This window comes from Lacerta agilis, chromosome 1 (genome assembly GCF_009819535.1).
Source record: "Lacerta agilis isolate rLacAgi1 chromosome 1, rLacAgi1.pri, whole genome shotgun sequence".
In the NCBI taxonomy this organism is placed as follows: domain Eukaryota; kingdom Metazoa; phylum Chordata; class Lepidosauria; order Squamata; family Lacertidae; genus Lacerta; species Lacerta agilis.
Window position 1 is genome coordinate 100,119,124 of NC_046312.1, and position 12,966 is coordinate 100,132,089.

A 12,966-nucleotide genomic window follows, 5' to 3' on the forward strand; every position below is an offset into this window, starting at 1 on the left:
TTCTTTGTTGCTCTTCAGTGTTTTTGTGTAGTATCATGGTGACTCCCCCAGCTGCAAGCCAGGAAATAAGGTTCCTAGTAAGCTAAAGAGAAAACTGAAGCTTTGAAATGGGGTTAAGAAGGAAAGAGTCACTGGATTTGTATGATTTCTTCCCCTGGGATGGTAACTGCTTATAGAAAACCGTAGAAGAATTAATAATTCTACAGTCACTGTGATTAGACAGCAGTCTCTCTCCCCAAACTCCCAAGGTAGCAGCACAGGTGTTCTGTTTTTCAGATATATATAAGGTTCTTCTCCAAACAATGATTAGTTATTCTAGTATTTTCTCTCTCTGCCTTCAGCATTCTGTAGGACTTGAACCTCACATAAAAAAATACCTTCCCCTTTTCCCTTTCAAATTTATATACTTCTGCATACCCAGGAAATCCTCTGAGCATATAGAAATGTGTTTTGGGGTGACCCAGTTTCACTTCCAACCTAATAGGCAACTCAACCACCCTTGTTTACTATTAAAAGCATGGTGGGTTTTTTTTACAAGTTGCTTTGAGGCTTTTATAGTCCACCCCAACCTCCATCAGTAAAAGTTGTTGTAACACCATCTTCTTTGAAAGGGATATTTATTTATTCTCACTACCCTACTGACTGTCACTGGACTCTACCAGCAGCTTAGGTAGCCCAATTCAACAAACCCTAGTGAGCCAAAAGCTATGCGATAGTAGCCCAATGAAAAAAGGAGGGCACAGTTCCTGCACTTTTAATAGTTGTGCAGAAGAGGGAATTTTATCAGACATAGCTTGTATGACAATACACTGCTACTTTTAGCCAGGATGCCTCTGAACACCAGTTGCTGAGAAACACAGATGTGGGAGTATGTTTTTTCTGCTCAGGTCTTGCCTGTGAACTCCCCATGAGCATCTGGTTGGCCACTGTGGGAACAGGATGTTGGACTAGATGAGCCTTTGTCCTGACCCAGCAGTCTGCTCTTAGGTTCTCACACAACTATTAAAAGGTTCAGGAGCCCTTCTCTCTTTTCCACCTGGCCATTCCAAAATGCAGGCACGTCCAGTCATTCTCACTGTTTCTTGAATGGACAGCTCCCTTTGTGGAACTGAGAGCAGGTACCTGGAATTTCTGCAACAGGTTGTAGGGATTTTGGGGTGGGACAAGGTTTCTCTTAAGGTATCACAAATCCTTGAAGCTATTTGTTCTACTGGGTGGACTCTTAACAGCAGAGGTTGTGCCAGGTGAAGAAGAGTGTGTGTCAATCTCACTACATGTTGTGTGGGAACAATGTGGTCTTACTGGCTCTTAATTACATCACCCCCCCCCCCCGGTACTCCTAACTTCCTTGTTTGGTGAATTTTTGGGTGGTATTCAGTGTTGTGCTGTGGTAGACATCCCAGCAGTGCAAGCATTACAGCTTTCTGTATGGAATGATTCTGCCCCCTCCTCCCTCTGCATACTGCTCTGGGTGTTCTCCTGACCCCGTGAGCCAAATTTGAGGAGCACTGCAGGAAGAGCGGGAGGGAAAGCCCTGATGTGCAAGCAGAAGTCCTTGTGCAGGGCTTGCACTAAGAGAACACGCTAGGTGAATCCAACTGCTTAGATTTTACAAGCCAAAGTAACTTCCAAGAATTTGGCAGGGGGAAGGAAACATAATCTTTTGTGTTCCTTATTATAAATTTTATTCCTTCTGATCTTGAGAGTCTCATTTCCTTCCCAAAATAAGTATGCGCTGAAAGTAACTTCCTGTTCCAGTCTAATTTATTTTGCCATATGAGCTCTACAATATAATATTCTGCCCTCAGCCTTCACGAGGTTACTTCCACTCATGTAACAGGACTTCTCCTTCCTCTTCTTTCCCCTACAGCTGCCCCATATGCTCCAGTGAATCCCTCAATCCTTCAGAGCAGATTTTTTTTGGGGGGTGCAGGTTGGAGAGAGAGGAAGGGAAAGTCTCTTTGCTTGAGTGGAAGACCATTCTGCTGGCAGACGGACACCACTGAATGACCCCCATAATGTGGGAAGGAGGAACTCATTGTACCAAATTTACACTGGGAAGTATTCTAGGCTCCATACCTTTTCAAGAGAGTAGGCATTGGAATCAAATTTCTTACTCCTTTCCCATTAAATAACAAGAAAAAATGAATATAAAATAATCCTATATTGAGAAGAAGCAGTAGGGAAATCTTAAAACGGCCTTTGTTCCTTTTACTTTGGAACCAGCATAGCTCATGATTCATATAATTATCTTCCTCAATTAGTAAACTGGACAGTAACCAGTATCTAAAGGATATTTATTCGGGGAAGCAATAGGAAGTCATAACAGATGTTATTTTCTAAATTTGATCTAGCTGGCAAGAAATCTAGTTCCTTTATGTTACCCTAACTGCACAGTACATCTGTACATTTTCCTGCCAGATACCTTCTTCTAATTTCCTAGTTCCTTCCCCACCCCCTACCTCCCCACCCCCAATCTTCTGACTAAATGTTGGCTAATGGCATCTTCCTCGATGAATGATAGTATCCTATAATTTTTTTTAACAAATTCATTCTTTCTCCTTTCAGATGTTCTTGAGGGATACAATGGTACAATTTTTGCTTATGGTCAAACATCCTCAGGAAAAACACATACCATGGAGGTAAGAGTGATTTTTGAAATATGAATTTATTGACAATGTGCTTATTAGACAGCAACAACAGCTCGAAACCACTGAAATGGATTTTGCTACTAATAGAGAAAGAGTGGGTTGTGTCAAATTATGTCTGTCTTTGATCCTGCAGAGGCTCCCATGAATGGAAGGGGAGAAGTGATATCTGTGGATTTTCTCTCTGTTACTCCATAACACCTTCCTCTAATCTGCACCAGAGAGTTGGTGAACTCCCAGGAACATGCAGGTGGTACTGCAGAGGGCTGCAGGGGAAAAGGGGCATTTTGCAAAAACCTCTCCCTCCCACCTTCTGTGCATATAACACTTAGCTAGAGTATAAAGCTTTCCACAATTTGAAAGATACAATCGGTAGAATCCACTAAAATTAAACTGCATTTTTAGAAGAGTAAACTTTCATGATAAGGTTTTTTTAAAACAACAACAACAACAACAACAACAAGCAAACAACTGTGTTGTATGTATAATATAATATATTGCATGTGCATGTATGCACACTTCCATTTTGAAATTTACCCAACTCAAATGTTCTAGTCTGGGCATAAATATGTATGATTGTTTCTTAGCATATATTTGACTCTGCTTTTAGTCGAACAGTTACATCTAGAAAGCTAGAATCTCTTTCTCTTAAGCCCACACGGAATAGGAAAGTGTTCTGTAGGTTAAAAGCACCCTACACTAAATAAGTGGGGCTTATTCTCCAGCTGAGGTCCTTTGGCCATGCTACATATACACTGGGTAGAATTTGATCATGGCAAGGGCATTGCAAGGTTGGCTTATCAGAAGGTAACTTTACTCTTCTCCTAGGCAATAGCACATTCTTCAGTCAAATCTGATAACATAATCAGGGTTTTGTAACTGTATTCTGGGTTTCCTTCTATTCTTATTAGGGTTTCCTCAGTTAGAAAATTGATAATAGCCAAGGACCCGCAAGTTGTAACTGGGCTTGTTTGCCAACAATAGTTTCTACTGGCAGCAACTTTCTTAGATTGCCTCTGTAGAAGAGAGTGAATCTTTTTTGTACCTTTATAGGAGAGGAGTAGTATGTAGCAACCTATAGGGACACATAGGAGCATAGGAATCTTCCTTATACTGAGCTATACCATTGGTAGCTAGATACAATTTACACTGGTTGCCAGTTCATTTCTGGGCCCAATTCAAGGTGCTCGTATTCATGTTTAAAGCCTTGAATGACTCAGGTCCCAGATACCTGAAAGACTGCTTCCTTCCATACAGACCCTATCAGGTGCTGAGATTGACAGAGAAGGCCTTTTTGGTAGTTCCTCAGAGGCTTGTGGGGTGATAGCCCAGGAAAAGGCGTTCTGTGTTGTGGCCCCCACGCTATGAAACTTCATTGCCACCGAGGTGCATCTGGCCCCTTCAATATACAGCTTTTAGAGAATGATGAGGATGAGCCTCTTTATCCCAGCTTTTGACACCTGAGGTGTATGTTTTTGGGACACCCCCCCCCACTTTGTTTTATGGTTGTAGGTTGTTTTTTTAATGTTGTTTTTATTATTATAACCCTCCCTGAGATGGGTGGGAAACAAACAACTGGCAGAAGCTTAGGCAGCAATTAAACACATATTTTTCTGACTTGTACCCAGAAAACTGCAGGCTTCCAACTGAATGCCTCCTCTCCTTCTCTACAGCCCATCTGCTGTCCCCCCCCAAACCCAGTGCCTGAACTCCTCTCCAGTCCACAACACTTCTGAGATATAGCGTTGCAATCAGCCTGATGCCACACATTTTGTGTCTTTAGTTTGCCTATTGGCTTTAACAAAATGAATATTTTGTTGCACTTGTAGTAGAGGTACTGCAAGCTTTTCCTCCATTCTAGACGCCATGGATGTGAGCCCCTGGCAGTGGCAGATAAGCTGCCCTGCTCTCTTTGTAAATGAATTTGCAGCTCAAACTAAAGAAGAGAATAACACGCTACAGGGAGGACATGCTAGCAGTAGACTCCAAAATAACTCTACCAGTATTTAATAATGCACAGTTCAGCTTTTAGTGTGCATTAAATGTGCATTATTTAAACATACTTGAATGTGGTTGTGGTGGCACATTTGCCTGGTCTAGAAGCAGCCTTATCTGTCACACAGTTGCCTATTTTCCTTCCAAATGCACATCTGTCAAAAACCACTGGCTGGTTTCCTGCTGTGCTGATTTTCTAGGTGGTTTATAACCCTCAGGAGTCCTATAGAAAGCTCTGAGCTGTTGCTGCTGATTCTTGTTAGCCAAGGACATGATGGCCATTTCTTTATACACTAAAGTAGTGTAGTGTTCCAAAAAACATTTCCCCGTTTCCTTCCATTGTTCCATTGGTGTCCTCCCCCCCCCCCGGGAGCCTCCCTCTCCCCAGCTGCGTAAGGCTAAGGGCCACATGTTCTCCATTCCTAGGTGGTTAAAGGACTGCTCCACACATTATGTGAAACATTCATGTGGTTTGAAAGATGCAGACACACAGCAGGAAGCTCTAACCAAATTGCTGGTTCTCTGTGCTATGTAAATCTCTTGTAGGTCAGTGTTAAATTAATACCTTCCAAAACCTGTGATTGGCATCCTTACATGTTTTAGCATGTAAGGTGGAGGCCACAGGCACACATGATATTTTTACAAGTTTGAATATTAATGTGTGTTTACTTACCTAAAATGCCACTTAACTTGAGGCTATCACATAGCATTGTTTGATTCGCCAAGAACATCTTGGTTCATGGATGTGTAGAGAGGCCATTTTGGTTGCTGCTCTGCCAATGTGGAATTCTTTCCCATAGGACTTCCATTTCAGCAGAAACTGAACATGTTCTGCAAGTGCTTCAAGGCTTCTCTTTTTAGATGTGAAATGGCTGACTGACTGTGTGTATTTGGTGTTTTAATTTTTAGATGAAATAGTAATAATTGTGTGGAATGCCTTGAGCCACTGGAGGTTGGATGTGGTGAGAATCCAAATGACTGTGTAGTCTGCCATAAGAAGGAAAGTGAGAATTAGCTTTTTGCTTCTTACAAAATAACCAGTTCCCTCCGCAGCTCCCACCTCCTCCCCCTTCTAAACTTAATGATGGAATAAAATGCCACCTCTGCTTTGGTCAAGTATTTGCCGCCTTTTTAGAGAACAGGTTTGGGGGTGGAGCAGGCAAGGGGAATCGCTCACTTGTTGTGTGCAGATGGTGGAATGGCAGAGTACCGGTAATCCACCAGCTTAGAATTTAATTAAATCAAAATGTCTGTGGTGCTTGAGCTGGTGGATGGAAAAAATATATCTGAAAGCCAATTTGCATTCAGAGTTACAGGCTCAGATTATTGTAGGGAAAGATGAGAATGTTTGATACCTATTGTTAAATCATGCTTTTTATGATGCTTTAAATGCAGCTCCAAACCTTTACTAAGTTTTATTTTAATCTTCCTTTTAAGCGCTCTTATAATATTATTAAGAACATGTCTTTATTGGGGGAGGGGAGTTGATGTAGAGAGGAGGGGTCATTAATTCCTGGAAGTAAACATCTTAAATGCTTCAGATTTTCCAGGTTTGAAAATACTTTGAATGCTAAAAGACAAGAACCGTTTTGCGGCTTGCCACTCTTTTCATAATCTGCAGTAAACTTCTTCCTTTTGTGCCCACATCCCGTTTCTCATGGCCCTTGGGGATTGCAAGTTGTATATGTATAGACAACCCTTCCACAATTTAGTGGGCTCCATATATTTTTGACTATAGCTTCCATTATTTTTTTACCATTGGCCATACTCACTGGGGATGATGGCAGCTGCAGCCCAAAATACAGGATTGAGAAGGATGAGATAGACTTGTCCATTTAATCACAGTGTTCCTCTTGATGCATACAGGGCTTTTCTCATCTCCTGCTTGAATGTATGAAGTCGGGAAGTTTTAGTGGGCACAGTTCTTCACCCACTCAATATATTCGAAGTATTCAGGTGCTGAAGTTGGGAGCGGGACTGCAGATAGAATGTGCTCTGCAGACGTTCAGGATTTGGTTAAAGAAGAATACATATTTTTGTTGCATTATACATATGAAGATGACATGGGTCAAACATGAAGACTTTGAAATGTCAGTGAAACCTGTTTCAGTGAAGTACATATACAGGATATGTCATCTTCTAAATCTTGGACCTTCAAAGTATTCCTGAATGTATATACAGTGGTACCTCTGGTTATGAACGGGATCCGTTCTGGAGCCCCGTTCGTGACATGAAAAGGCCGCATCCTGAAGCGCTGAATTTGCACACGCTTGCCGTGCGATTCGGTGCATGCGTGTGATATCATTTTGCATATATGCGCATGCGCGAACCACCAAACCCGGAAGTAACCCGTTCTGGTACTTCTGGGTTCGGCGCGTTCGTATCCCGTGATGAATGCAGCCTGCAGCGTTCGCAACACGAGGTACAACTATAGTCAGTAGCCAGTCATCTGTCAGATATTTGCAAAGATCAATTAGTTTTTGCCATTATTGTGGCATAATATGTGATCCAAGTATATCCAGGTGGTTCTTTGTTAGGGATGCCTTCTGAATATCATCCTTCTCACAGCTTTCTTTCTCATTTCTGCCTCCTGAATAGCACTGGTAATTGGAGGATGGAAAACTTTGAAGAGAACCCTTGAGTCAGGCAGCTATATATAGTCTGCTGGCTTTTCATTTTTAATTTCCTTCTGACTGGCTTAAATGTTTAAACTGGCTGCCATTCCACCAGTTCCGCTGTGGTGTAGTACAGCACATTATGCCCAAAGGGAGATGTAGCTGAGGATTGTGATGAAAACTGACTGGATTTGCCAGTTTCCTTGTTTGTGAAGTGGCACAGAGAGGCAAAAAATAGATGGACTGTAAACATATTATATTTACATTGATTAAAATTATTTATAGACCACCCTTCATTAAAAAATAAAAGATTCAAGGGCCAGTGTGGTGTAGTGCAGTGTTTTTCAACCACTGTTCCGTGGCACACTAGTGTGCCGCAAGATGTTGCCTGGTGTGCCGTGGGAAAAATTGAAAAATTACTTTATATATAGTCAATATAGGCACAGAGTTAAATTTTTTAACATTTTCTAATGGTGGTGTGCCTCATGATTTTTTTTCATGAAACAAGTGTGCCTTTGCCCAAAAAAGGTTGAAAAACACTGGTGTAGTGGTTAAGAGCGGTAGACTTGTAATCTGGGGAACCGGGTTCGTGTCTCTGCTCCTCCACATGCAGCTGGTGGGTGACCTTGGGCTAGTCACACTTCTTTGAAGTCTCTCAGCCCCACTCACCTCACAGAGTGTTTGTTGTGGGGGAGGAAGGGAAAGGAGAATGTTAGCCGCTTTGAGACTCCTTCGGGTAGTGAAAAGCGGGATATCAAATCCAAACTCTCCTCCTCCTTCTCCTCCTCCTCCTTCTTCTTCACCACTGTAATATAGGCCTGGGGAGCCCTTGGACTTCAACTTCCAACAGTCCCATCCGATGGGCCAAAGGTTCCCCAGCTTTGCAAAAATCCAGATGTAGCAGCAGGCCATTCTAGATTGAATGCTGGGCTTCCAGTAGGTAGAGAAGTGGTGTCCTCCCTCATTTTCCTCTTAATTCTACTTTCCCAGTACTTTTGATCCTCATCAGTATGGTGCTGTACGGTCAGAAAATAATGGCACAAGGCCTAAGAATCCAGTCACACTCTTCTCCTTTCTCCACCCAAGGCAGCGTCTTGGATTGACTCCCTGCTTGCCCTCTTGATATCCACATTGTCAATAGCAGAAACAGGACTACTATGCTCTCCTGCTTCACGTGTCCCATCCTCGACTGAAAGTATTCAATTTCATGCCTAGCCCTTACTTATTAAAAGCAGGATCAAAATTGTTTCAGCTGATAGACTCCTGATGCATGCATGAAACAAGAGAAGTCTGGTTTGCTCCCCTACTCTCACATTCTGTTTATGCGAAGCACGCTTGTGTGGTATGCTTTGGTCTGACTTGCTTTGGTTCACACGTGTGTGCAGGAGTACACACAATAGACTGATAATGCGGAAGCAGGCTTTATGTCATCTGACATGGATTCTTTAACTAAGATTCCTGCATTGCAGGGGGTTGGACTACATAAACCGTGGGGACCCTTCCAACTCTATAATTCTATGGTTCTATGATCCTTTCAAGAGTGTCCTGAGGTTCATAAAACCTTGCCTTCCTTAAGAGCACATGCACCACAAGACCTTTGTTATGAAACCCTTTGCTGTTCTTCAGAACCTTTGCCACCCTTCACATCAACATCCCTGGGTAATGTTTTCAGAGCGATAGCTTCACATTTCAGGCAGGGTGACCACAGTGCGGCCCTCCTCAGTCACAAAGTGTTGGTTGAAAGGGCAAGTTGTCTGTTTCATATTCATAATTAAACAGAAGGACCGCAAGTCCACTTGCATTATGTTGCACCTAACAAAAAGGAAAGTGAGGGGGGATGCTGGTTCATTATTGTGGCGCTGACTAATTTTTGTTTCCAGAGGAAAAGTGAAAAATGACATGCAGTCAGGAAAAATGTTCTTCCCTTTCATCTTCAGAGCTCCTGAATAAAGCAAAGGAAGCTGACTGTGCAAGCTACCAGCAGCGCTGGCAAAGCAGCATTTGTTGGCATTAGGCCCAGCAGAACAATCTGCAGACTTATTACAGGCTCATCCTGCCCCCCTCTTCCATCTTGCAATAATTTCCATCTATGTGGTAGCTCAGTCACTGGTGCATAAGCTGGAAACTGCCTTCCAAGTATTAGAAACTGTGTTCTGGAGACATTTGCTCTGCATTCACCAAAGGAGATTTGTTTTGATGTTAAATGGCCATAAAGAGCCATTTCTTTCCCAAGAAGGACAAATAAATTGAGGAATGAGCATACCTTAGTGGTAAAGTGTATGCTTTGAACGTGGAAGGTGACCATCCCAGAGTCAAGTCTCAGGCATCTCCCGTTTAAAAAAAATAGGAAAGTAAAAATGATCAGGTAGGAGCTGATGTGGAAGTCCACTTCATGAGACTCTAGAGAGCCATTGCCAGTCAAAGGAGATAATACTGAGCTAGATAGACATACAGCCTGATTTGGCAAAAGGCAGCTTCTTACATACCCAGTTTAGTACAGCATTACAGAGGATGTTGAGGTGTAGAGTTGGGGCTATGCTGCATAGCCACATGATGCTAAGTGCTTACAGCCCTGCTTGCTAAGCACTTTGCAAGGATATAAGTAGAAGTAGTCTTTTCTGCAGGCCTGCATAGTAGAAGAAGAGGTGAGGACCAGGAAAGTGGTCAGCAGGGAACTGGGTAAAGAGATGTACATTCAGCAACTTCTCTAAAAATGGTTGTGGTTTGGGCAAGCTCTAGGGATAGAAGGATAAAGGGGGGAGGGAGCTAATAATAATTAACAATATGATAAATCATGGTTGTAGTAATAATACATAAGAATTACAAGCATTTGTATATTGCTTTTGAGTGTTGAAAGCATTTCACATGGACTGTCCTGTTCTTGCCTACCTTACAGGGCCCATTGTGTTATCTGTATATTCCAGGAGTGTGTGCCTGAGACAGAAAGGTTGTGGCTTGGCTAAGGCCACCTAATGAGTTAATGGCAAAGGTGATCTGCCCGATTCATATCTCAGTTTCTTAACTACCCTGCTGCACTTTTGACAAACAGTACATTGTGGGAACCGAAGTCAGCTGAGAGTTGGAGTCCATGTCCCACCCTCTGCCATCAACTATGGGGAATAAGACATATGGTGGGGCCATAACCGTAGTGTGTAAAATAGGCAATTAAAAAAAAATACTATTACTTATTTACAGCATTTGCAACATAGCAGGTAGACACATTAGTATCCCATCTTGCAGGACTGTTGCGGAGAGAAAAACACAGTAAAGTTTGTGAACCTGACAAATTGAAAAGAAGCGCTATATGAATACTTGCGATTGTGTATGTATCTAGAAAATTACTGGAAAGCAGTCATCTTATGTTTGTTACGTGAACATGCATTTTGTGAAGATTCGCCACATGTATGCACATGGTGAACAGTCTTCTGCAATTTACTTCTTACCTTTTGTGTCTTCAGGGGAAGTTACATGACCCACAGCTAATGGGAATAATTCCAAGAATTGCACATGACATCTTCGATCACATCTATTCCATGGATGAAAACCTAGAATTTCACATAAAGGTAAATGCAGAATGACATGTTATGCAATGGTCAGATAAAAAGATGTTGAGCAAGGTGCCAAACCTCAAAGGTTGCACTTTTCCCTTAAATGAAAACCTCAGAATAAATTTGGGTCTGCAATATTTCACTTTCACAAATGTTACTTGTCAAGGTTCCAGTATCTCAGATAAAATTATCCTTTCTTTTTTATTTGAAATAACTTCTATTTCTGCATGCAGGTCTTTATGAGCTCTTACGTGCCTGCATTTCTTTTTTTGTGAATTGAGAGTGGGAGCAAATAACTGAATCAAATGCAATTTTTTTTAGAAATGTGAACCAAGTTGTGAGCTAAAAGTACATATAGGGTTGCATGGTTTGGAAAAAAAAAAGGTTGTAAAATCCTATAAAACACATCCCTTTGAGGCTCATTGACCAGACACAATCCTATTTCGTGCCGGATTCAGCCTGCATTTTGCTGTGGAAAGAAAGTTGTTATATGTCACTCTTAATGATATGATCAAGATTTAAGAGCTTAGCACATCTTAACACCGGCTGTATTTAAAAGCTTTAAGTGGCTCCTGGATAATCCTGGAGTGAGCTATTGAGCCAAATATTGCACTTATGGCAGGATTAGTTGTGTACCAGGCTGATAGCTTTTTCTTCGATTGGCAAAGTTTTGAGTTAATCAGATGTGGCACCCAACTGAAATATTATATAGTTGTAAGCATTTAAAAGGATTAAAAATGCTACTTGTAGACTAGCATTTCCTAAGAAGCTCCCACTATTTTTGTTGCTTTGGTGGAAAATTAAGTGTTCTCGTTACTGACTGACAGATTAGAAATGATTCACAGATCCTTGCATGCCGTAGTGACTGTGTGGTGCTGCATTTGAAAAGCCCTATGTATTTGCACCCACTGTACTGTAGGTACTGTCAAACTTTGTTTTTTTTTGCAGATGGGGGGAAGGGGACTGGATACTTTGATTTAATTCTCACACCCCCAATGGGTGATTTGCCTGATGCATCAATCTTGGTGCACACAATTTGGGTGCTGGTTAAACTCACCCAGGGGCTTCTTTTTCCTCTCCCATTCCATTTGACAAAGCCATCCTTCTTTTAAGGATATGGTTAGGAAATTTGGTGTGTGCTCCCTGCCCTCGCCCTTTCCTTATTAACTGCAACATTATGTTCATGTTTACTATAGTTAATGCTAAGCAAAGTTTGCTTTTCAATCCAAATTTTGAAACCAGGGCTAGAAGTTGGTTTGCAAACCCTGATTAATGCTAACCACGTCCAGCTTGCTAGTATTCCAGACTCCATCTGTTCCAAGATATAGATTCTTGCACACGCAGGTGCTGCTCATCACTGCTGCTTGCAAAGATCTTGCATGCACCTGCCACTCAATAGTTGGCAGCATCACCTCCCAGGTGCTGCATATAGTGTTGTGTTGTGTTGTTCTTTTAAATCGCCACATTGGTCGTATTCACCTCTCTCTATAATGACACAGAGCTTTACTTGTTTATGTGGATAGTCCTTCTTGGATTGAGGTGATTGACTAGAGTTTAGATCTCTTTTGGAATTAAAAAAACAACAACCCTGCAACTTGAATATAAGATCTCTTTAGTCATTGTCTAACATTAGACATCTAAGGAAATAGTTTTCCTTCCCTTCATGAGTTCACAAAAAAGGAGAGGATGAATACTTAAAATTAGCCTACTCAACTCTTCTTATTGCTCCTCTCTCCAAGTGATACAGCATAATAACAATTGACTGTTTTGTACTGCTGTGACAGCAGATGTATTTGAATGGCATTGAACAAATTGTGCAAGCTGATTACACAAGAGAGGTGCCATTTGGAAATGGCAGGCATTCTGGACATGGAGAGGGGAATTCCATCAAACAGCTTCATGGCTTTCTGATAAAATATTGCTACTGTCAAAGCTTGCTGAAGCATTAGAATGTTTCTATTAAAATGTTGAGTCTTGCAGAGACATGCTTATTTTTAACTAAGACATGGGCGAAATGCACTCCACATACAGAACAGAAAGAGAGAGAAAATCTAATTCAGGGCATGTCGGACATTGGAGGTAAACAGAATGATGTTTATAGGCTTAGCTCTATCATTCAGTATGCTCCATATTTGGGTTCTTTTCTCCCTCTGTTTCCTT

The 12,966-nt window shown here is 41.7% G+C and overlaps 1 protein-coding gene across 3 annotated transcripts in view; it reads left to right on the forward strand.

Moving 5' to 3' along the window:
* Nucleotides 1-12,966, forward strand: part of KIF5C (kinesin family member 5C) — a 72,754-nt gene that overhangs the window by 19,335 nt on the left and 40,453 nt on the right. For 2 of the 3 annotated variants that reach the window (XM_033164439.1, XM_033164431.1), the window contains exons 3-4: nt 2,569-2,642; nt 10,717-10,821. In XM_033164439.1, coding sequence (XP_033020330.1) covers nt 2,569-2,642; nt 10,717-10,821 — 179 coding nt within the window. The remainder of the gene's footprint in view (nt 1-2,568; nt 2,643-10,716; nt 10,822-12,966) is intronic. The other variant, XM_033164448.1, reaches the window with a different exon arrangement.